Source organism: Geosmithia morbida (assembly GCF_012550715.1).
Source record: "Geosmithia morbida isolate 1262 chromosome Unknown scaffold_7, whole genome shotgun sequence".
In the NCBI taxonomy this organism is placed as follows: domain Eukaryota; kingdom Fungi; phylum Ascomycota; class Sordariomycetes; order Hypocreales; family Bionectriaceae; genus Geosmithia; species Geosmithia morbida.
Window position 1 is genome coordinate 1,084,083 of NW_023336194.1, and position 24,092 is coordinate 1,108,174.

Genomic DNA, 24,092 nt, shown 5'->3' on the forward strand with positions numbered 1-24,092 from the left:
TGTGCGTATATTCCGATACCCATAACAATACCGATGAATTGAGAACCGCAAACCATTATTCCCTGGATCGTTAAAAAAACCATACATTCCGAAGTGACAACCATTGTGAAGCCTATATCGAAATCCGGCACACTGTGTAGAACGGGTAAATTCGAGACAGAAAACACAGTGCGAATCGGCTTATTCGATTGGTCGGAGAACAGAATTCTCCGCTCCGGGATAACACCGACAGCGATTATATCATGGACCCAAGGAAAGCGGCAACCGGGGCAAATATTCTCGAGCTTGCCATTCAGACATTACGCACCACACATCAACACGGACACAAAGCACAATGTCGACTGTTGGAACATTGAAAGGCGACATGCCGCAACAAGTACGGTCGCTCGTAAGTACTCCCATACCTTCTAAAACCCATGGTTTTCTCTCTTTTGTACATTTACCGGTTGCCGCGGAAGCTCCGACTCCATGACTCCCTCCTCCGTGACGGCGCGCACACCACGTCCATCTGTCCACAGGGGCTCGGTTGCTAACAGAGATGCCTCCCCTCCAGTACCGTCAGCTCCTGCGCCAGGGAAGCCAGTTCACGGCCTACAACTACCGCGAGTATGCGAAGCGACGGACGAGAGATGCTTTTCGGGAGAACATGTCGGTAGAGGAGCCGCGGAAAATCCAGGAGCTTGTGCAAAAGGGCCTCAACGACCTGCAGCTTATGAAGGTACTTGCGGCACCACGCATGAATCGAAACACAGACATGGACTGGCTGACGTTTTCTCCTTTGTTAGCGACAAACCATTATCGGACAGTTCTTCCAACTGGATCGTCTGGTCGTCGAGACTGGCTTGCCGGTATGTTATCGCTTCTGACTCAGACTCTATGATGCGGCTGACTGTTCGATCTTTCCAACAGGGGAAATCAACGTAATCAGGGGAAGTGGTCAAGATACAAAAGGAGGCAGGGTGAGTTCAGCGAAGGCATCCTAGCGCATAGATGCTGTGGCTAATAGCATTTTCCAGACACAACTGAGGTCGAGTCGCAGAGACGGAGCTACTAACATATCTACGGTTTTGAAGAGGCACTGTACAGTACTAAGAGATGGGATGGCATGGCGGACGTCGACATTGTAAACAATATTGATACCACGGTCGGGCTTGATCGTGGTTCGGCTGCGACGGACAAAGGCGGCCTGGAGTTTGGGTGGCATAATGAAACATTCCTCTACTTCGAAGCAAATATGAATTAATATTGCTTAGAGTGTGCGCATTTACAACCACACCCCTGTCAGAATGTGGGTGAAGGTCGACAGCAGTACGCATGCGCGGCATCCGTCACAGGCTGCGATTATGCGTTTCCTGGTCCGAGGAACCATAGACTCAGGAGTTCAACTAGATAATACCGTATTTCATTTCCCATATGCGTAAAATAAAACCAATTAGATATGCTATATATATTATGGCATTCGGCACATTGCCTTTGCGGTGCGACGTCTTTGTTTGGACTTGGAATGGCTTACATAATCTTCTTTTCTCGAAAGATAGTTGAAACGGTCGCGCCAGGTCGCGATCGCTTTCGCCTCTGCTTTTAATCACCACGCGCATCTTCCATCGGAGGACCCCACCCCATCTGTATTAACAAACCTCATTGATATTTAGATATTGTGTGGTTTTTTCAAATTTGAGATTTTGCATCTGTAAATTACTTTTTTTTAGACACAGCAGCGTGATGGCGCCCGGTGTGAGTATCTCTTACCCGTGCACATTTGTTTACCGTTGCGACACTGCTGATGCTTCTGATAGACTAGACGCGCGGCCAACCGTGGTGGCTACGTCGAACATGACGACTTCGAAGGTTTGTGATCAATGGCAGAAACCATTCGAGACATCTGATAGTTGACGTTTCCCTCGAAAAAGGTCTTCCCGTGCGCCAATGGCGTCAGGACTGGACGTCCGTCGCGCCCCCGCCACCCCCGGAGCAGCAGCAGCAAAACGACATATGGGCAGTTGAACTGCTGCACGGCATGCCTAAAGACTCGGCCTTGATTCCGCCGCACAGCCAGGAGCTCCTCCGAGCTGCGAGATCCGGCCGACTCTACAAGCGCCCTCCGCCTGTTGAGGAGGAGGAAGTTGACGTGGACATCCTCGGCAACGACAGGCTGGACAAGAAGGACGAGAACGAGGTCCAAGGCTTTACCGTAAAGCTGTGGAAGCAGATCCCTAAGAACGTTGAAGCTCCAGCACTGTCATATCTCGCCAAACGCCGAAAGGGCACCGTCACCATCGCTAGCAAGACGGTGGAGGACAGGGCTTCGGGCCAGACTGTCACGCGTGCCACTGTTAGGAGGATAGACGCTGCGGGTAATGCCTACACGGAGGATGTCACCCTACAGGATGGTCAGCCTGTTGATGGTGAAATCATCTCCACCAGGATAGAGCCCGTCTCGACCGCCCAGGGTGGAGAAGCTTTCGGCGCGACCCAGTCCCAGCCCCGCCGGAGGCCGCCGCCGCCCAAGAGGAAGGCGAAGGCTGGCCCTGGTAGGGGCAGGAAGAAGGGTAGGGGCCATTGGAACGGGCCTTCTCGGGGCATCACTAGAGCTGTCGCTACCCCAACCGGTGTTGATGCCCCTCACAAGCCGCAGAACGACGATGAAGCCGTAAGTCAAGTCGCGCGCCCGTGGAAGTGCAGAGAAAATCTGACTCAGTTTCAGGGCGTCAAGAATGAAGTCGAAGATACTATGGTCGATAGCGAAATGGCTGATGGGGACGAGAACGAAAACGAGAATGAAAATGAGAACGACGATGATGATGACGAGGGCGACGATGGCTACGAAGGGGAGGGCGACGAGACGACAGAGGTCAACCAGAGAGATACCACCCAGGTCTCTGAAAGCCTGCAGGACAAGGAGATGGTGGATGTTGTCTCCATCCAGGAGCCTGTCGCTGCACCCGAACCTCAGTCTCAGGCTGAATCTGCAGACATCGAGATGAAGACCAACCAGGAATCAGTCGTCCCCGCGGAGTCGTCATCTCTCAACACCTCCGAGATTGCTCCTCCAGCCCCTCCGTCCCCCAAAACTGAGGGCAGTCCGCTCAAGAACGTCTCTATTTTATCGCCCGTGCCGCCAGTGAACTCAGACCCTACCTCTCAGACAGAGCTGATAACTGACGCTCCCGTTGAAAAAGCGCTGGCCTCTGAAGCGCAATCGCCAGTTGAGCCTGTTGCTGAAGAGCCAGCCGCTGCAGAAGAGCGCTCAGCCTCTACTCCCAAGGAGCCGTCCAGTGAGGTGCTGCAGACGGATGCCCCAGCCAAGGAGCCATCAACGGATGCGACTCTCCTACTCCCACCTCCTGAGCAAGTGGGCAACATTTCCTCGCCGAAAGCATCCCCCAAAGAAACCTCGCCTTCAAAGGAAGAAAAACCTTCAGAAGCATTGTCCGGAGATGCTCCTCAAGATAAGGAAGAGGCCTCATCTGCTGTTTCTCCTGACGCGGATCCTTCGTCTGACAAGCCCTCTGCCTCAAATGATGCTGAGCCGACCGAGGAAAGGGAGAAGACGCCCGAGTCGAGCGACGTATATGTAAATGCTCCGTCAGCGCCGGCTGAGCCGTCTCAGCCTGAATCTGCTCAGCCTGAGCCTATTGGTACTGCCGACAAGCTGAAAGAAGAAGCAAAGGAACCTACTCCTCCCGAGGTGACCTCTGACATCCAGGAGGCTCCCGAGCAGGCTGAGCCCCCCAAGGAAGAGAAACTCGAGGACTCAGCTACTGCGGAGGCTTCTTCTGTTCCTGTGGCTGATAGTGAGCTGAAAAAACTGGAGGAGCCCAAAGAAGAAGCGCCCAAGCCTGAAGCCACCTCTGAATCATACTCTCCCGCCAAGGACGAGCCTGACTTGATAGATACTGTCATGAGTGGACTGGACCAGGTTGCTTCCAAGGATGAGGGAGCTAAGGACGATGACACCTCCAAGAACGAGTCTCCCAAAGGAGAATCCCCTAAGGAGGAAAACTTCAAAGAGGACTCTTCCAAGGATGAGACTACCCCTGCGCCGGCGACTACTGCTGACGAGCCTTCCGCCCAAGAACATGAGACCAAGGCGACGGAGGCTGATGATAATGCAAAGAAATCCGAAGAAGTTGCAAGCAACGGTACAGATTCACCAGCTATCGCTGAATAAAGAGGGCGAATCACATTGGGATATTTCTTTTGGAGATCTGTGTATATGGTTTACTGGGCCGAGTACGCGTGCTCGGGCTGAATAACGTATTACTAGTAGCTTTGGGGTGGGGTTTTGGGAAGGAGTTTTGACGCGCCGTTTGTATTTATTACATATTATGCTTTTGGTTTACAACTATATTAATCTCCAGCTCTCATTCGGATTTTGGATAAAACATGACAGTAACGTTTTGTAGAAGAACATGCTGTATGATTTCAACTCCTCGGTTCACTGTTCATGCTACAGATAATAGTATATGTATATCTCTTTTATATGGGAGCAGAAAAAGCTGAGTCATCCACCCTGTGCACCCAAAGCTGCACTAATCCACATTTGGCACCCCGCGGCTCAGTGGCCACATGGGCGAGCCAAGGCAACTCGAAGCTCAAACGTAGCTCCAACAGCACCCCAAAGCCCATGATAGACAAACCATGTGGCGCCTAGTCAACTTTTTCCTGCTGCTGGCGGTTTCTTCGTCGCCAGCAGCGGCTGTATTCCAGGATGAAGTCGGTCATGTCGACTTCCACCACGCCCTATTTGGCTTGCCGCAGTCCGAGACGACCTTCTTCCACCGCCCGCGCAAGGACGACAAGGCGAGCCTCCTGTACACGGCGGGCGATTCTGGCGTCTTTGGTGCCGTGAACCCGAGCAACGGCGCCATTGTCTGGCGTCGTCAGATATCGGACAACGGTGCCCCCATCACGAATGATGACGGTGTTGGTGGCGGGGTTCACTTTCGCGCCCCGGAGGACGAGGACTGGGTGGTAGCGGCGCACGGCTCGTCTGTACACGCCTGGAGCGCCCTGTCTGGCAGGAACGTTTGGACGACCCAATTCGATGGGCAGGTCAGGGATCTGGAGATTATGGAAATGACGGAGACGCCGCGTAAGGATGTCTTGGCCCTCTTTGATGAGGAGGGCGTCACTGTCCTGCGACGCATCCATGGCGCCCTCGGTACCGTCATCTGGGAGTTCCGCAACCACAACAAGGACGTGCCCCTGCAGGTATCGACCAACATTGCCAACATCCACGTCATCTCGCTCCACGGATCGCCTGGATCTTACAACCTCAAGGTCACGGCACTCGACACGGCCACGGGCTCGCGTGTTAATGACTGGGTCGTCGGGTCCAAGGGTGACGTCAAGACCGCTGCCGATGTCATGTTTGTTGGCGCCAACTCAGCTGCCCCCATTGTCGCTTGGACCGACAGCTCCCTGTCGAAGCTCAGTGTTCACATCCTAGGCGCAAAAGGAAAGCAAGAAATCTCCCTACCGTCCGGCACTACTTCCGTCTCTGTCTACGCCCCCCATAAGCTTCAGTCTCAGCCGCATTTCTTGGTACACGCCAGGAGCGCGTCGGGTGGCAAAGCTGAGGTCTACCACACCAATTTGAAAAATGGCCAGATCAAAAAAGCCTACGAACTCCCTCATCTCGAGTCTCAGGATGCCTTCTCCACAAGTTCAGACGCCGGCAACGTGTACTTCACTCGCATCACTGAGGACGAAGCCATCATCGTCTCGTCCGAGTCCCATGGCGTTCTTGCCCGGTGGGCCTTGGACAAGGCTAGCAACATCAAGCCCGTCCGCGCCGTCTCCGAAGTCGTCAAGAAGCCAAGCAGTGACGACTATGCTGTTCGCTCGGCGGTCGTCACCGTAGACGAAGACTGGGTACTAGTCCGCAACGGCGCCAAGGACTGGGCCCGTCCTGAGGGCCTTAGTGGAGCCGTCGCAGCTGTTTGGGCTGATGTCCCCGAAGATGAAGATCTGGCGAAGGTTCTCGAGCAGGAGGCTCACACTAACCCCATCTCTGCCTATATTCACCGTATCAACCGTCATGTTAATGACCTGCAGTACCTTCCTGCCTGGATCCAGTCGATACCCAGGCGCTTCATTGATAGCGTCGTTGGCGAGGTGTCCTCCCCGACGGATGGCAAGCTCCATCGCGACTCGTTTGGCTTCAACAAGATCATTGTCCTGGCCACCCGTCGTGGACGCTTCTACGGTGTTGATACTGGTAACGGTGGCCGTATTGTGTGGTCAACTCTTGTCTTCCCCCAGCCGGCTGGCCAGTCCTTAGATATCAAAGGCATTGTGTCCAAGGAGGGAACACACTCGACCGTCATCGCATCTGGCTCCAAGGGTGAGTATGTCGAGATTAACGCCATCACTGGCGAGGTCCTCAGCGTCGTCGTCCCTGAGGCCCCACTTGCCGTCACCAGCGCTTCCGTTGTCGAGGGTGCCAACGGCCCCTGGCTTCTGTCCTTTGACTCCGAGGGCAAGCTCCTCGGCGACATTCCCACTGATCAGGTTCCCAAGGACACCATTGTCATCCGGGACAACAAGGACGTGCTCAAGGGCTTCAAGATCGTCACCAGTGGCGAAAAGCTCGAGAAGCAGGAAGTCTGGCAGCTCCAGGCCCTCCCCGACCAGCATATCGCTGACATTGCCACGCGCGCATTCCACGACCCGGTTGCCTCTATTGGCCGTGTCCTTGGCGACCGCAGCGTACAGTACAAGTACTTGAACCCCAACAGCATCACTGTGGCTCTCGTCAACTCAGAGGCGTCCACGCTATCTGTCCGCACCGTGGACACGGTCTCGGGCCAGATCCTTGCCTCGCAAGAGTACGAGGGCGTCGATGGCACCAAATCCGTGTCGTGCACCATGGCCGAAAACTGGCACGTGTGCTCCTTCTTCGGGCAGTACAATCTCAACGACGGCACCGGCCGCCTAGTCAAGGGATACCAAATCGCTTCGTCGGATCTGTACGAGTCTGCTGCGCCCAACGACCGCGGCCCGCTCGGCGATGCGGCCAATTCGTCTTCCCTTGAGCCCGTCGACAGGCCTACGGCCCCGCCGCTCCCCTGGGTCGTCTCCCAGACGTGGGTCACCGGCCAGCCACTCGACAAGATGACAGTCACCCAGACCCGCCAAGGAATCAGTAACCGGCAGGTCCTAGCCTATATGCCCGAGACGCACGCCATCGTCGGCATTCCCCGTATGGCCGTCGACCCCCGTCGCCCGGTGGGACGGGACCCCACCCCTGCCGAGATGGAGGCTGAGGGTCTCCAGCGCTACGCCGCCGCCCTGGAGGTCGATCCGCGAAGCATCGTCTCCCACGAGCGCGATGTCATTGGTGTTCGTGCCATTGTCGCCGCCCCCGCTGTCGTGGAGAGCACAAGTCTCGTCGTAGCGTATGGCGTTGACGTCTTTGCTACGCGCGTCGCGCCCAGCGGTGTCTTTGATATCCTCGGCAAGGGTTTTAACAAGGCTAGTCTGATACTCACTGTCGTTGCCTTGTTTGGTGGTGTCGTGTTCTTGGCCCCCATGGTATGTTTCCCTCTTCACGTCATTCTTTTATATATGTTCTATGATTTGATATACTAACAACCTTCAAGGTCCGTAGCAAGCAGATCAACCGCATTTGGGAGGCACCCATGTAAATTGCGGAGCCATTTAGATGTCGCGGATATAATGTATGAAATCTAGGTGGCGGGGAAGTAGAGAGGAGATGGCAGGAAATACGCTTTCGGCAATGAACACGTTCTAAGCGATGAAAAGGGACAAGGACAAGAGGTACGGGAAGGCAGAAAAATGCGTTATAAATAAACTTGATGTGCTTTCTATTGTTGATCGCGTTGAAAATTAACATTCCCATTCTTGCTCTGCGTCCTGATAAGTAACCAGAAAAATAAAACTACTATTAGCACTCGCCCTTCCAGTTCTCTGAAATCCACTGCGAGAACTTGTATGTAAAAGTGCCTTCCATGTACTGCTTCACATCATCGTCGGTGTAGTCACCTCCGCTGAACTTGAGGGCCGGGATGACCCACGGCTGAATAAAGTCGATGAAGACGACGTCCACCGTCTCGGGGTCACTCCCGTCAGCGGGGAAGGCGATTTCTGACTGGATACTGTTGGGCTGCGCGTGGAACTCTAGTTTCTCATGCACCGTGTCGTCGCCGTCCGTACCGACGTCGTCCTTTGTGGTGTAGCCGCCGATAAGATCGGGCTGGCTCTTTCCGAGAGGCTCCTGGACACTGCGCAGCTCGAGATGTGGGTTCTCCTCGACTCTCTGAACGATGGGTTCCATTTGATCGGGGTTGGCCATGAATTTGGTGTCGAGGCCAGTTGCGCTAAAGATACGGCCACCGCTATTGAGGAGATCATTCACCTTCTTGGCCACCTTCCACGGCACGTCAGGCACATATCGGAATCCGCTGACAAACGGGCTCACGATGTAAGTGCTGTCGCGGGTAAAAGGACCCTGGAAAATATCAAAGCGGATACCTCCGGTGTTGATGAGGGCAATCCGAGCCTTGTCCTTGCGCTTCTCATTGATGACAACGCCCGGGAAGACTTCATCTGTAATAAGGGAGTAGATGTTGTCCTTGTGCGGGTAGGGCTTGCGGCTCATCCAGTAGCTCTGGGGGGCACACCCGAACTGATAATCAAGGTCCAGGGCCTGACGAGCGCGGTGGATTGCTTTGCTGACCCTCGTTCCCTTGTCGGTCGGGAATGTGGACTCGTTCAGGCCGGTGTGATGATACATGCCGTAGAGGTTGTTGTCGAGGTACTTGCGGGAGAAGCTGGGTGTAGCCTCAATCGACGTATCATCCTCGCTGCGCTTGATACCATCAATTGACATCCAGCCAATTGTCTCCATGTATCGGCCACTAGCCATGGCAAACGACAGTGAGTCAAATTTACGCGTATCGCGGACATGCGCATGCCCTCCAAAGAAGGCGATGGGCGTGTGCCAATTTTCCTTGCGCATGGCCTTGAAGATTATTTCGAATTCCTCCATGCGGAGTCCGATGTGGCCGGTAACGACAAACAGATCAGGCTTCTCCTTGATGACATCAAGGAACCAATCCTCTTTGACAGTATCCTCAACGCGCTGAACCACTGAGTTGTTGGCATTGCCAGTGAAGTCAAAGATGAAACCAAAGGCAATGATGTCGAGGTTCTGGTTCTTTGTCTTGAACCTGCGGAAGCGCTGGGCCATGGGTGACCGCTCGCCCGTCTCCAAGTCAACATGATCAAGGTTTGACGCCACATAATTGTCCTTGAAGTTGGGCACCGTGGTGTTGTGTTCACGCTCGATCGAGTAAGGTTGGTATAGCTCGTGATTTCCGGTGCAGAGGATGTCAACATCCTGCTCGGCGTAAATTCCGTATTGGAAAAGCCCCTTGGGAGAAGAAGCATCATACAGGCCGTTGCCCTCGACGCGGTCTCCAGTGTCGATAATAAGGAGATCGGATCCGCGGCTGTCGGCCTTATTGCGCATGTGGTGCGAGAAAGATATGTAATCTCCCCAATCGGCTGAGTATTGGGGTCTTCTCCCGTGTCAGCCTTACGCCGAGACGAGGCATGAAACTATTGATGATTGTGTACTCACTCTAAAAGGTGACCGCCGAGCCAGCCGTGTGTATCCGTCGTGTGGAGGAAGTTGATCTGGCCCCAGGTCAGGCTGCGCATGGGAGCCTCAACTGGCTGGACAGCACCAGGCTGAGCGGCATTGGCCAAGCCAGCCGCGGCGGCCACGGCAAGCACCGTCGTCGGCGACAGCATCATTTCTCGTAGTTTGTTAATTCTAATGGAGAGAGCAGCTAGTGCCAGGCCGTCTTCGGTGCGTCCATGAAGCAACCGATGGGGCCAGGAGCGGTGTATGGTAGATGCAAGGTCAAGTCTCGCGGGGTTGGGGATGCCGAAGCAGGAAGGAACCCTGATGGCTCTCTGGTAGCGCCTGACATCACATTACTGTGGGGCGGAAGCAACTGAGCTAGAGTCCGGTGCAAAAGTGACTGGACGCCTCCATCCATGCACCCATCAATAGTTGAGCCCGTAACCCGTAGCCTGCAGGTATTAATACCCTGCGCTGTACTCCGTATTAATACAGTATTGCTGTGAATACTCCGTACACCACTAGTAATCTGTACAGTTACATGTATAGTTCACTTTAGGCCACTGTCGAGACCGCCAATGATCGATTCCCAATTACTGTAAGACTAGGAGGCAGGAGCGACACGGATTAATAATACTGCCAGGAAAGTGAAGCATTTCTCCAGCATTCTCGTCTTCATGCCATCAATCATCTCGAAACTTGAATATTGATATTTGTATGTCTCATCTTTCTTCTCATCCGCAAATGACATGGGACCAACCCATTCCCAGTTCGGTCTGCCTTATGAGCTAAGGTTGCATGGCCGTGGTATTGGGCTCCTCCTCTCAGATTGCACATTAATAACGGCGAGATAGAATCTCAAGTCTCTGAGAGGAATGTCATTAAGTGGCTAACGGTCTGTACCTGCAGTTATACCTGAATCTTGGGAGTACTCACAACCGGCAGCTGCTTTTCCAAGATTGAATATTCACTCTAAAGGGTGACCACCGAGCCAGCTGTACGTACTGCTGGTGTACTGCTGGTGTATTACTGTTGGTGGGCAGGCTTTAGATCGGTTTGGTGCACTCTTTGTTCAAAGGATGAACCCAACCATCCCGACAAATAGGATCTATGCGATTCAGCCCTGTTTCTGGATCTTATCACGCTGTCAAAGGCTTGATTGAGAGTGAATCGTCCATTAGCTTACGACCTGCAGTGCAACCTGCAGTGGGACGTTCAATTGCGCCATAGCATCCTCGAAACTAGTGGGTATGACGAAATCCAATTATCCCGATAACCCGATAGTTCATATCGAGAAATATATAAAAAAAAGTATAAAAAAAAAGAGAGCACAGCATAAACTCTCTCATGGATGAAGAGTTCATGGGGCGACTCTCCAAAGCGTTCAACGCTCTTCCTGATCGCGAGAAGAGGTTTCAGGATAACCTACAGACCAAGCCTGGTTCACGTAAGCTCTCCCATCTGAAGCACAAAATCACACCACTTGATGATGGTCGAAATAGCCAGGAGTTGTCACCACAAACTAAGATCAACCATGCGTTTATTCAAGAAATGCGGCAATCACAAACTTCATCGGAGCTTCTCTGTCAGACGTGCGTAAGGGCTTGTTAAGAATGGATAAGTCTGAGTGGTAAAGACATGGCTCAGCACCCGTCTAAGAGAGAGAGAAGATGAAAAGGAGAAAAAAGAGAGCGAAGAAGAGCATATAATCTCAACATCTATCATAGTAGTATCATAACCTCGAAATCGACAATCTATCGTCACTGACATATTTTCTGAGCCATCAGTTCCAGTTCCCCACTTCCCTCCTTCACGATATTGCGAATATCAACGCCCACGTAGGACATTTCTCAAGCCTTCTGCTCCTTGTGTTCCCTGCGAGCAATTTCACGGAAGAACCCCTTCCAGAAATGTCGCGTTTCCCAGAGAGGAAGAAGCCCAGAGATACCCATAGCGGCAAATACCCAGATGAATGAGATGACCACCCAGGCATAGAAGAAGTCATGGGAAAATATATAGTGGGAGAGAAACATGGGGATGGGGACTAGGAAATCCATTATAAATGAAAGGACGATGGAGAGGACAAGAGCGATCCAGTAGTGGCGACGAAGGGCCTTGGGGTTTTCCAGGAACTTTTCATCTTCGAGAGCTTCTGGGTTTCGGAGGGATTGAAGCTGCGGATATGAAGACTTATCGCCCTCTTCGGCGGACTCGTTAGGTGTCGGAGCCTCTGCAGAGACGCTTCCGTCGGCGGTCTCAGTATCAGGCCTTGCAACAGTATTCCGGTTATCGTCGTCACACTTCTCACCCTCTACCTCCCCCTCTCCCTCGCTAGCGGGCATTCGGACGGCAGCCCCCATGGGAATGTGGACGTTGATGTTGCGGGTAGTCTCCCAGTTGAACGTCTTCTTGTCAGGGAATACGAGTGACACAACAATGGAGACGATAAGACCAGTCAGGACGGCGGCCATGTTGCCAGCCAGTGTTGGGTAGGGAGATCCAGTAGTGGTGACATTGAGGGTACCGTAATAGACCTCGGCCTCAACGAGCCAAGCGGTCAGGCCAGCAGCCAGACCAGAGGGTGGCGCGACAATGGCCGCAAGACGGGTTTGGCCCTTCCAGGTAACGGTAAAGGCAGCGGGGAAGACGGCGCCGCCAATGATGAGGCCCATGACGACAAAGAGCCATCCAAGGCTGATGCCGATGATGTTCCAGATAGATGCGAAAAGGGCCATGACGACGGCAAACACGCAAATCATGACGTGGGCCACCATGATGAGCTGCTTGGGCGTAGCAGTTGGCTTGATGTAGGTCTTGAAGATGTCAAAAGTCAGAATGGACGACACGGCAATTAGCTGGGCAGATGATGACGACGTCACAGCCATGAAGAGTGTGATGAGCAGGGCAATAGCTCCATGCGTTCCCAAGAGCGTCTGGGCACCGAAGCAGGCCGAGAGCCCGGACGACACCTGCGCATCTGTCATCTTGTTAGGGTACGTCGGGAAACTCGGGTGGTCGGTCAGGGCGACGGCCGCAAGACCCAGCGTCGTGGCGAAGCCAAAGGGGATGGCAAACCACGCCAGACCGCCAAGGATGTAGGCCTTTACGGCGGTGGAGGGACGACTGGCAATAGCGCGCTGCCAGTAGCCTTGGTCGAGGAAGACGGTGCCCATCCCCGAACACAGCTGGATGACGGCGAATACCAGACCGAGGTTGGATTTCATGGTGAGGTAGGAGCCCTCATAGTTTCCTGCGACGGGGCGCTCCTCGCCCGCCTTCTTGATGAGGTTGTACATTGCTGTCGGGGAGCCGATGAGGTCGTTGGTAGCATAGGTGTTGAACATGAAGTACAGGATGATGATCATGACGATTACGGTGTGAGAGTAGTCGCCTGCCATTCATCGAAGTCAGCGCCAGGTTCCAGTTATATACCGAATGCGGGAGTATCAGACGCAAAACGTACAGAAAAACGTGGCTCGCAGACCACCAAGGACAACATATACTGCTACACCCATGGGAATGAGCCACACGGCAGCATAGACGTTCATTCCCGTGAGTGATGTGACCACGGCGCTTCCTCCGAGGAGTAACTGGCTTGCGACGAGAATGTTCGTAGTAAGGGCGAAGCAGATGAAGACGATGTGCGTGGCCGGGCCATATCGCGCGTAAACAATCTCGAGAAACGTGTGACATCGTGGGGCATTCTGCTTGACCTTGCAGGCTATGACAGAGAACATGAAGATCTGGACTGTGGCACCGGCAGCGTCTAAATCCATGTCAGTACTTACTTTAACGTCGAGCAACAGCTAGCATGACAGCTGTAGATGTGATTTGTGTGTTGAAGTACGAGAATGTATGCACTTACACTGTATCGCCATGTATGGTTAGCTTAAGGGAGCCCCAGAGAGACAGTTGAGAAAGATATCACTTACCCAGAATGGACCTGAGATTCCATACTCATAGGTTACCGTGGAGCTCTGGAGGAGAGTAGCTGCCCATGTCCAAGCAGAAACGACGGCACTAGCCACCATACCAGCCTTGACGCTGCGACTGGCTGTGTTGAACTCTTCACTCCCCCTGGTAGAGTAATCAGTGTAGCGGTTCTGGACATTAGTTCAGCAGGTGTACATGTATCTTCTGCAACAGCCATCGCGACAGAGAGAAACTCACCTGAAGCCAAGTAATTCCTGCCATGAGCAGTGCAAAGAAGAAACCAATGCCGACGACGACACCGTATCCCGCCCCTTGGGGGAGGATGACAGTTTCGCTAGCCATTATATCTCTTCAACAGATCGTGGTTAGAGACTGGAGCTTTCCAGAGATGATACTCGATTGTGAAAATAAACGAAGAATTCTCGAGTAGGATATCAGCTTCCCGACGCTCTGGTTCAGCGGTTGATCCCCCCTTCTTGTCACATCTTGACCGCACCCAGATGTCCCAACATACAGATACTGCAATCGACGTGATTCTATAGCTATGTGGTATCAACTGATAGCTGCTGCAACGGGAGATGCCCTCCATCGGTGGCAACGGAATGGAAAGGCGAATGAGCCAACATGTCTTATCTCTGGAGGCATGCAGTCGTGAGGTTGCAATGCGAGAGTACAGCAGAGATAAGGGATGCAGAGAGGTGTGATCGACTACGCCTCTATCTATTGAATCTTTTTTTTACTCTACGCCAGTTGTTGATCAATCGGCTCATTAGTCCCAGCTTCCGACGCTGGGGTACCAATCCTATGATGTAGGCTCACATGGGATGCTGCCAGATTTCGAAGGGGTTGGATATTCAGAACAGATTGTCGCTACTGAAGTCTTAGTACTGATATCGCAATGATGGCATGTTATAACGGACGAATGTGCGCCTCCGGCATATGAGTGAGGGGGTGAGATAATAGGTCGATTATCGCCCGAGTGTGCATATCAATCCCGGCCGCCTATTTGATGACCTTCTCCTTACCCCCTCCCCCCCTCTCGGCAATCAAGGCATACCAGGACTCAATAGTAGGGACCATAGCCGTGGTTTCATTTCGAACAACAAGGGACCTCTCGACCAATTGGTATCGGCACTTCTGTTGCGCTCAGGTGGCCCACGCGTTTCTCTAAATTATGGGTCCGTGACGGCGACGATGATAAGAACGAGGCCATCCTGTAAGTCAATATTCGTTATAACAAGGGCCGTAAGTCTCCAGTTGTCCTTTTTGTGAGAAGGCCAACGTGAAATGATGCCGTGTCGGCGTGGAATTCCATAATCCAGTGCTCTGCGTCGGGCGGATATAGGTGTGAAGCAGCCAAGCCCAGCACACATTCAATATCATTATGTGAGGTATAGTCAGGCATAAGGCTGATTGAATAAATAAGGGTTTTTTGACCAGACGAATTTGAAAACATCGGATATTGTATATTGCTCATGCTCCACGCAGACCAGACATATAAAGCCGACATCTCCTGTATCGAACAGGACGGGGGTTCACTACGACTACCCCAGACTAACGCGTTCGAACCTTGGTAATATAATAAATCATGATAATAACTGAGCGGGTGCCATTCAAAATACCCGCTGATTATTGTGGTAGGGAGAGCCCGACTAGTTTAGACCTACGAAACTTACGCCATTGTTTTGTCACGGTATGTTGTGATCAAAAACATAATCTCCACACAAGAGATGCAATACACTGGAGTGATTTACTTCTGTTCACGTCTGCCAACGCCGAAAAAACCGCATCCAAATCAGGATACAGATAACCACGTTTACATCATGCAAGAACTTAACGGGATGAGAAACCTTGTAACTGCAGCATGCAGATAACAACCATCTTGAGCCTTTAAATAGTACCTAATTATTATCGAAAACTCTACAATACACATGCTCTCAGATTAGCATGCCAATGAAATGGCGCCCACACATTCTGGAACTGGAAAACATACACGGATGTTGCAAGTCATCATATTTTCGGCAGATGGTCATTCCCTAATCAACGGCTATCTGACTGCCCAGGGGCTGGGGTGGGAGGTCTACTCCATGAGTATTATATGCTGACCGATAAGACTTCGAAGACGCAGTACTAGATGGGCATGGGATGGACGGGAAGCCGGTGAGCCGGTGAGACAGTATTACACAGGGTTGGGTCAGGGCGCGGAGCCCGACTCCGGAATTTACTATTAGAGTCGTCGTTTTGTCCATTCTGATGCAACCTCGTGTAAGCCACCAGATAAGAGGAACTATATCCAGGTCTTATTACCGAAGGATGCGGGGCCAGGGGAAGCAGAGCTCCTGGTTCATAGATAGGTGAGAGAGGGAAGCATACATCATCATCTCGGCGTTCGGCGTCCAGCTTCAGGATGGGGGTGCTGATTAGAAGCTATGCGCAGACATTCATATATGTTACATGTGAACTATCCCGTATAACATAAAATCTCCCTCAATTCAAAAAGAATTTGTATACAGACATAGCCAACCCAGTCCTTCTCATCGACATTTTGTATACTGCACAATTTAACGTCATGAAGTGCAACATCGCCATGTCCCGGAGGTCAGCCTCGCTGACCAGCGTGGCCTTCAAGAGGATGAGCATAGCTCCGACTCGTTGTGAGAGCTTCCGTCCTCGCTTCTATGCCTCGGACTCCAATTCCCTTCTTGCTCAGGAGTTCACCATCAACGGAGATCGACTATGGTAAGCTCGACTCATCCCGTCCTATGCAATGCAAAGTTGGACTAGAAGTTGACTGTACAAAGGGGCGATATCCACTACACAGCGCAATTCAGTCTCCCGTCCCCCGGAGGTGTTACTCGTCTCTCAGCCACCCCCGAGGACAAGATGGCCAAGGATTGGTTTCGCGAGCAGGTAACTGCCTTGGGAGCCGAGTACCAGGTCAATGGCACAGGGTCCCAGTTTGCTCTATTTGACTGGGGTGATAGGAGCATTCCCCCGATTGCCATGGGCAGCCACCTCGATAGCGTTGCCACTGGTGGAAAGTTTGACGGACCCCTAGGTGTACGGCGCAAGTCTTCTACTTCTATGGTCTGCATATGGCTGATTCGGATTCTGATATGCAGGTCATTGGAGGACTTGAGGTCATCCGCAGTATGAAGGAGCAGGGCATCAAGACAAAGGCCCCCATCGCCCTCATTAACTGGACCAACGAGGAGGGAGCTAGATTCTTCCCTCCCCTCGGATCTTCGTGCGTCTATGTAGGACGGTCGACACTCGAAGAGGCCCAAGCCTCAGTAACCCACGACGGCTCTGGTGTGACTCTGGGCGCTGAATTGGCCAAGATTGGCTACATTGGCGACGGGCCCAACACGTTTGAGGAGTTCCCCATTTCAGCCCACTTTGAAATCCACGTCGAGCAGTACACCGACCTAGAAAAGGCCGGGAAGCCTGTCGGATGGGTCAAAGGCTGGCAGGGCATGGTGTGGTGTAAGTGCCATCTCTGGGCTAGGGTACAGGGTTGTATAATTAACGCGGTGTCGCATATACAGACTTTGTCAACCTCAGGGGCGACGACGGCCACGCCAACACATACCCCATGTACGGACGTCGTGATGCCCTCATGGGTGCGGCTAAGATCATCACCGAGCTGGAGAAGCTCGCTTATGACAATGGTGGCTCCACCACGGCCACCAACATTCGCAGCGGGCCGTTAGGCTCGTGCAACATCCAGTCCGACGTGCACCTGGCCTTCTGTCTCATGCATGTGGAGCATAGCGGAATGAAGGCTATGAGCTCCGCCGCCGAGACTAAGATGAAGGCCATTGCCGACATGCACGGCCTAGAGATGAGGTACCACCGTGACCTAGACCTTCCGCCTGGTGAGTTTTGGCCCGAAGCCGTCGATTGTGTGCGTCGGGCTTGCGGCGACGATGGCATCGAGTCCATCACCCGTACAGCTCACGACTCCACCATGATGACGACGCTCGTCCCCACTGCCATGGTATTTGCCCGTGGAAAGGACGGGATCAGTCATTCGGCTAAGGAATGGACTTCCAAGGAGGACTGCGCCAAAAGCTGTGAGGTTTTGGGCAAGTCAGTGCTCAACTTTGACCACTACATCCAGACTAAGTAGATGCATTCACTGAACGTTTTTTTTGCAGGAATAATTTCAAACCCATTCCTTCCGTACTGGTAACTGCCTAGTGCCAATTACATGTCGTTGGATCATGACTGTACGGCCTTGCAGTTGGAGGTCAAGCCAATCTGGTTGCCCTCTGGAGGCATATTTCCTTGATTCCTCTTGTCGATATAGCATCTCCATCGGCCGTGTTCATCTATATATCGACAAACATTACAAGCGTACATCAGCGTGCAGACTCGCCAGCTAGACTTTTACTCTATGCTCTACAGTAGGCTCCATGCCCGTCTTTGTATCCTTTGCCGTGACAACCTTGTCCCCAAATGCAGCCGCAATCTCCTCCAATCCCTTTTTCTTAGTTTCACTAAAATGCCTGCATGTTAGCCCTCCGTGACCACATGAGATCAAGAAAGGTAGGCAGACTCACGGGAAGTAAAAGTAAGCTATTACGAGAAAGAAACAGCTGCAGCCGACAAAAACATAGTAGTAGCTCTCTTTGATATTGGCAAATGCGCTAGGGCCTGCCTCAGTAACTGTTTTGAAAAGCGGTTAGCATATATAAAGGTGAAGAACGAAAAAAAAAGGGATCAAATTGAGTGCGTACTTCCGACATTGACAACGAAGTGGGAAGCAGCTGCGAGTCCCATAATCTTGCTTCGTAGAGCTATTGGCAGGACCTCAGCGCCGTAGAGCCACGTCGTACTATTCAGCATTCCATCTGGAAACAGAATCTTTGTAAGTATAGAGACCCTCACCCTTCCCTGGTCCAATCTGAAAAGTATGAGTGCAGTGCGTACAGTAAATGACGGCAAAGAGGTAGATGCCCAAGACGGTAAAGCCTTTGCCGATCTTGTTGTTGGTGTCTTGGAACTGATTCTGCATTACGGCGGCGTAGACCTCAACAAGGATGACTCCCGACAGCCCACAAAGAATCATTCTAGAGACACATGAGAGATGCTCCACGGTAGCAGAGATGGGACTGTAGACATACTTGCGACGTCCCCACTGGTCAGTGAGGGTTAACGTGGTGATTGCGTTTGAGACAAAAGTAATGGTTCCATAAACGCCAGCCAGGGCAAGGATCGTATTTGGGCTCATACCCAAGCCCTTATATAGGATCGCTGGTAGATGTTAGAGGTACAGACAGTCTTGGTACCGCCCCCTTTGAAGAGACATACTTTGATAGTACTATTAAGAAGCCATGTTAATCTCTTCATTCAATAGCAACTGCGCTACAGTGCTGGAAGATCTCTCACCTGGATAACATTGACGCCTGTCAAGCTCGTCATGGTCTGTACCGCAATGGACACCAGTGCACGGCGTCGGAATAGTCTGAAGATCTCCTTGTAGGAGGTCACCTCCCGCTCCTTCTCAAACTGAATCTGTTGGAGCATGAATGTGAACTCTTCGTCAACATGGTAAGTCTCGAGCTCTCTGCGCGTCTTTATAAATTCAACTTTGGCTTCATCAATCTTTCCCTGGCGGACTAGCTGCCGTGGGGAATTCGGCATGAATGTGCTGAGTCCGACAAACATGATGATGCCCCACGGAACCTGGATGCCGAGAGGGAGGCGCCACTGTGCAGCTCCATAAGGAGCATGTGAGCATGCGAAGCCAACCCAGTTCGATACCATGGTCCCAAATGAGATACCACAACCAGAAATGCCTCCGATCAAGCCACGCGTGTGAGGAGGGGAAATCTCGCTAAGGTAGATGGGCACTGTTGCCACCATACCTCTTCAAGGCAGACAGTTGGTTAGCGGCTGTCTTGATGACCGGGGTGGCTTCTCTTGATCCATTGTACTATACCCTACAGCGATTCCTGCAAGAGCTCGGCCGGCCAAGAACATTCCAAGATTTACTGATCCAGTCTGGATGGCTGTTCCAATCGTGACGATGACGCACATCATTTTCATGAAGCGAACACGACCTAGCTGATCGGCTACGGCCGTTTGCAGGAGAGCACCAACAGCTTCTCCAGCAATGTATACGGCGACAACCTGAGCACCATGTTAGAGCTGTTCTCCAAAAGGGCGGTTCAACACGTATGGTACCGCTCCAGTCAAGCCATTAGATGGATTTCCCATGTATGAAATCCAACTTCCATGTGCGATGGCTGAAGGAATTTGTTAGAATACCCAAATTCCACGACCTTGGCACGATCATGACGAACTTGTTGTGGCAATGCCGGTGTCGAAGCCCTGCGTATTGAAATTATGAATCAGCTTTCGCATCTACAAGAGGGTGGAGAATGGACCTTGCATTCGAGAGTACACATACGAATAGGAACGTGCCTATTGCGGCAAACAGCGCAATGCCAAGGTTATAGAAGCTGACCTTCATGGCTCCTTGAGCTTATGAGTGAACAATTCCCGCGAAGAAAAAGGGGGACGACTTTTCACGTATAGAGGTAGCGGGAACAGAGGAATTAAATAGGTGGAGCGGATTCATACATAGCCGAGACGGTCAAGTTCCACCTGGGCTTCCCATTACAACTACATATAGTCTTTTAATCGTGTGTACGAGAAGGCACTGACAACATTACCCCGGACATGACGGTGCTGACATCTCGCTTTGTGTACTTGAGCTATTCAGTTACCACATGACCGTATGACCGGCAAAACGTCCGACTCCGCTTCCCCCGCAAACAATCTGGTTCCCCCGCATTAGATGGTATGCAACTGGAGCCGGCGTGGGGGTTACTCTAGAAGTCTAGATGCATATTGCTCAGACCCGCCTCATTTCCGTTTCTTCAGCCCAATGTCTCTTTCTTACGTACCTCACTAGGCCGTATGACTTCCTATTGTGCACAATCACCATACCACTCGTCCTCCCGGGTGGATAAGCACACCCGGCAGCCCAGGCTTCTATGGAAACATGAACGTTGTCATTGGTTCTCAAGCTCCTTGTGCGGCATGACATGGGCCTCTCTATAGGATACAAGAGGCTGGTTTCTCGAAGTTCAATGTCGAAACAGGCACTCACTTGCATACAATTTGCCTACTGTGACATTATCGCTGTACGCCCATTGCTGTTATGGCAGAACATACAGTACGTGTCATAGGCTCCTCCGAACTGCATAAAAGAACCGAATATAGAGAAAGTGCACAGCATGCATACCAGCTCCATCATGACTGAAATAATGAAGCGATGTGCCTCCCATTCTACGGCAATAAGATTGCCCGGTAACCCAGTTTCTGCCATATGGTCTAATGGAAAGCTCTAAGGGAGTGATCGATAGTTAAGTCATATCGGCTGTACTCTTACATACAGACGCTGTGACTTTCAACTTCAAACGAAGCTCTAGCGATGCTTACATGCCTCTCTGGAAGGGCCTTGCTTTGTCGATTGAACATGTCGGTAGAATCACGAAGCGAAGCTGAGGCGAATCTTGGTGCAATGTGTTCAAAGTCCATCTGTTGCCGCTACCCGTTTTCTATCATCGTATTGCTATGTATTATCCCACATTGCCTTTCGCACCAATAAGCATAACTCCGTCGACGTCAGCGACTTACTGCTCAGCATCTAGTACAAGCCAATGTACCCCCCTTTCTCTCTAGGACAACGCCGTAGCCTATTGCTGAATATCAAAGTTGCTTACGTTGTTAGTCTATATATACGTGTTTAATATGGAGAGGACGGCTGCTGCAATAGTATACTTTTGCTATTGTATCACCCTACACCCCACAAGGCAATTTCAGTTGTCGATAATGTGAGGACCACGTCCAAAAATCTGGTTGCAGCCCAAAGGTCATATCTGCTTTTCTGCACACAGACATGCTTCTACGGATGAGACATGTAGAGTTAGATTTGATGGTTCCTGCTGTCCTGAGGATTCACACGTCCCTCCCTGAGCTTCTTGAATGGTTCTAGGACGAGCACAAATATTTTCCATGATGTGTAATCGTAACGTATATACTATTGACCTCATCTTCCTTCAAGTAATGCAGTGAACAATACCAATGAATCTACCATATACCGTGTTCAATGAAGTAGTCAAAACCTTTGCATTATTTCTTATTCTCAATAGGATGTATGAATGAGTCAGTGAAATCTTCTCGGGATTCACCCCCAACCAAACCCCCACGCTTTTTCTCAGCGCTGAAACCTCCGGTGGGGATACTAGACGCAGATGAAGGTCAACCTTAAGACAGCATGTGACGTATTATCTCGCAAACATTACCATTGGCCCTTGGGGGATTATACCGGAAGTGTCATGCCATCAGGCCAGGTGATGATGTCTGGAAGTAATAGCCAGATCACTGCAAGCTGTTTCGGTACCATTTCTACTGCTTTGTCCTCTGAACAAGTTCGGCGACACGGGAAAATTTGCTATTAGACGATACAATGATGCCATAATCGGGTTTCCAAGTCTCCATTTGAGGATTATAGATCTATTATTTGGGGATGCGGGGAAGTGGATATGTTGTCTTTCCAAGGTAGTTTCCGTGTGTTAGAATTGCCGGATGGCCCCCATGGAATTCAAGGCAAGATAGGACCACGGAGTATAATAGGCCGAGAGACGCGGGGTCGTATTGAGTATTGATGGATAAATCTTGTAGTTGTCATATAAGATGGACCTCTTGCTCTCTCTAAACTACGTCAGGCAGCCCTTCCTAGCATATCCTAAACCCCGAAGCTTTCTTCCTTCTTTACCCCCCCCGGTCATCCAGAATGAAAAGCTCACCAGATCTGGAGGAGGTAGCCTCACAAACACTCGAGGAGAACGTCGACCCGGGCCTGATAAAACGAGTCAACATCGGCAAAGGTGCTGACAGAGCTGCTGAGCTCATTGGCGATCAGCACGTTGATGTTACAGAAGAAGATGTGAGATGAAACACCATCCTAACTTCCCATCCGCTTGTCATCACTCTATCCTTTGACGTCGTGGCTGACCGCGCCTCTTCCATCGGTTTTTAGGATAGACGAATCCGGCATAAGACGGATCTTCACATCCTGACCATTCTTACCTGGGTATATTTTCTCCAAATTCTCGACAAATCTACACTCGGCTATGGGGCTATCACGGGGATGCGGGAGGACTGCAACCTGTCCAGCGCCCAGTATTCGCTGGTCAGCTCAATTGCACCCATTGCCCAGCTTGCATGGCAACCCTTCTCGTCCTGGCTTATTGTCAGGGTGCCCCACCGCATTCTCATGCCGACCCTGTGCCTCGGTTGGGGCATCGCGCAGACGTGCATGGCTGCCTGTTCTGGCTATGGAAGTCTCCTGGCCACACGGTTCCTGCTCGGTTTATTCGAGGCCGGCTGCCTGCCCCTGTTCTCCGTCATCACGTCGCAGTGGTACCGTCGCGCTGAGCAGCCCGTGCGCGTTGCCTGCTGGTACAGTACCAATGGGGTGGCCACCATCTTTGCCGCCGCTGTGTCTTACGGTCTCACCAAGGTCGAACACCCGGTGCTTCAGTCGTGGCGCATCCTATTCCTATTTGTAGGCCTTCTTACCATCGTCACGGCACCTATAGTCTACTGGTTCCTTGATAGCGATGTGGCTGGGGCCCGCTTCCTGAACGACTTTGAGCGTCTCCAGGCTATTGAGCGGCTGCGTGCTAATCAGACGGGAACGGGAAGTCGCGAATTCAAGTGGAATCACGTACAAGAGGCGCTCCTGGAGACCAAGGCTTGGTTATTCATGGGAATAGCCCTCACACTCAACATCACGACAATCGTCACAAACACCTTCGGACCTCTTCTTCTGGAAGGAATAGGCATGGAGAAGAGCTTGACTTCGCTGCTCAATATGCCATTTGGCGCCCTACAGGTCATAGTCATCATGCCCTCGGCGTATCTCGCTCACCGCCTCAAGATCAAGTCTGCACCGTTGGCAGCCCTCATGTTGCCTGTCCTGGCCGGCATTCTGATGCTGTACCTGCTACCTCGCGACCGCACGGCGTCTCTGTTGGCGGCCTATTATTTACTAGCCTTCGGATTCGCCGGTAACCCCATCATTGTGTCTTGGATGGTGTCCAACACAGCTGGTACCACCAAGAAGTCGGTCGTCATGTCGATCTTCAACGCCGGTTCCTCGGCCGGTAACATAATCGGACCCCTCCTATTCTCCACCGCGGACGCCCCCGAGTATAAGCCTGGGCTACGTAAGACAATGGGCACCACCTGCGCTCTGGTTGGCATTGTCGGCTTACTTACCGTCAACCTTTGGGTCCTCAACAGGTTCCAGGAACATAGAAGAGAGCAGAACGGGAAGCCCAGAAAATTGCGTGATCTCAGCATGGAGAACCGCTACACGAGTGAGAGGCAGGAGACGGAGGACGGCGTACAGCTCGGCACCAATGCGTTCAAGGACCTGACTGATCGCGAGAATGACGAGTTTGTGTATATATACTAGATCGGGGGAGGGGAAACGTTCTCTATGCCGCGTAACCTTCTA

General features: G+C 51.9%; 9 protein-coding genes across 9 annotated transcripts; 5 read left to right on the forward strand and 4 right to left on the reverse strand.

Annotated features, from left to right (window-relative positions):
* Positions 1 to 334: 334 nt before the first annotated feature.
* Positions 335 to 1,054, forward strand: GMORB2_7179 (LYR motif-containing protein 4; the record flags this gene model as incomplete). The annotated part of the gene is made up of 4 exons (XM_035469144.1): positions 335 to 388; positions 554 to 718; positions 786 to 848; positions 1,007 to 1,054. 4 exons carry the CDS (start codon positions 335 to 337, stop codon positions 1,052 to 1,054), a joined length of 330 nt encoding a protein of 109 aa, XP_035321524.1.
* A 668-nt stretch (positions 1,055 to 1,722) lies between these two features.
* GMORB2_7180 (uncharacterized protein) lies at positions 1,723 to 4,171 on the forward strand (the record flags this gene model as incomplete). Its single annotated transcript, XM_035469145.1, has 4 exons — positions 1,723 to 1,734; positions 1,797 to 1,848; positions 1,911 to 2,650; positions 2,705 to 4,171. 4 exons carry the CDS (start codon positions 1,723 to 1,725, stop codon positions 4,169 to 4,171), a joined length of 2,271 nt encoding a protein of 756 aa, XP_035321525.1.
* Positions 4,172 to 4,641: 470 nt separating this feature from the next.
* GMORB2_7181 (Protein of unknown function (DUF1620)) lies at positions 4,642 to 7,652 on the forward strand (the record flags this gene model as incomplete). The annotated part of the gene is made up of 2 exons (XM_035469146.1): positions 4,642 to 7,539; positions 7,608 to 7,652. 2 exons carry the CDS (start codon positions 4,642 to 4,644, stop codon positions 7,650 to 7,652), a joined length of 2,943 nt encoding a protein of 980 aa, XP_035321526.1.
* Positions 7,653 to 7,912: 260 nt separating this feature from the next.
* GMORB2_7182 (ser Thr protein phosphatase family) lies at positions 7,913 to 9,786 on the reverse strand (the record flags this gene model as incomplete). Its single annotated transcript, XM_035469147.1, has 2 exons — positions 7,913 to 9,548; positions 9,611 to 9,786. 2 exons carry the CDS (start codon positions 9,784 to 9,786, stop codon positions 7,913 to 7,915), a joined length of 1,812 nt encoding a protein of 603 aa, XP_035321527.1.
* Positions 9,787 to 11,466: 1,680 nt separating this feature from the next.
* Positions 11,467 to 13,891, reverse strand: GMORB2_7183 (urea-proton symporter; the record flags this gene model as incomplete). The annotated part of the gene is made up of 4 exons (XM_035469148.1): positions 11,467 to 13,007; positions 13,080 to 13,422; positions 13,549 to 13,719; positions 13,787 to 13,891. The coding sequence occupies 4 exons, from the start codon at positions 13,889 to 13,891 to the stop codon at positions 11,467 to 11,469; spliced, it is 2,160 nt and encodes a 719-aa protein (XP_035321528.1).
* Positions 13,892 to 16,118: 2,227 nt separating this feature from the next.
* GMORB2_7184 (Peptidase family M20/M25/M40) lies at positions 16,119 to 17,681 on the forward strand (the record flags this gene model as incomplete). Its single annotated transcript, XM_035469149.1, has 4 exons — positions 16,119 to 16,288; positions 16,351 to 16,609; positions 16,672 to 17,035; positions 17,098 to 17,681. 4 exons carry the CDS (start codon positions 16,119 to 16,121, stop codon positions 17,679 to 17,681), a joined length of 1,377 nt encoding a protein of 458 aa, XP_035321529.1.
* Positions 17,682 to 17,933: 252 nt separating this feature from the next.
* On the reverse strand, positions 17,934 to 19,321 carry GMORB2_7185 (transporter; the record flags this gene model as incomplete). Its single annotated transcript, XM_035469150.1, has 6 exons — positions 17,934 to 18,051; positions 18,115 to 18,220; positions 18,292 to 18,405; positions 18,485 to 18,808; positions 18,866 to 18,875; positions 18,944 to 19,321. 6 exons carry the CDS (start codon positions 19,319 to 19,321, stop codon positions 17,934 to 17,936), a joined length of 1,050 nt encoding a protein of 349 aa, XP_035321530.1.
* A 528-nt stretch (positions 19,322 to 19,849) lies between these two features.
* GMORB2_7186 (uncharacterized protein) lies at positions 19,850 to 20,030 on the reverse strand (the record flags this gene model as incomplete). Its single annotated transcript, XM_035469151.1, has 2 exons — positions 19,850 to 19,888; positions 19,968 to 20,030. 2 exons carry the CDS (start codon positions 20,028 to 20,030, stop codon positions 19,850 to 19,852), a joined length of 102 nt encoding a protein of 33 aa, XP_035321531.1.
* A 2,331-nt stretch (positions 20,031 to 22,361) lies between these two features.
* Positions 22,362 to 24,050, forward strand: GMORB2_7187 (putative arabinose efflux permease, MFS family; the record flags this gene model as incomplete). The annotated part of the gene is made up of 2 exons (XM_035469152.1): positions 22,362 to 22,514; positions 22,608 to 24,050. 2 exons carry the CDS (start codon positions 22,362 to 22,364, stop codon positions 24,048 to 24,050), a joined length of 1,596 nt encoding a protein of 531 aa, XP_035321532.1.
* Positions 24,051 to 24,092: the final 42 nt, after the last annotated feature.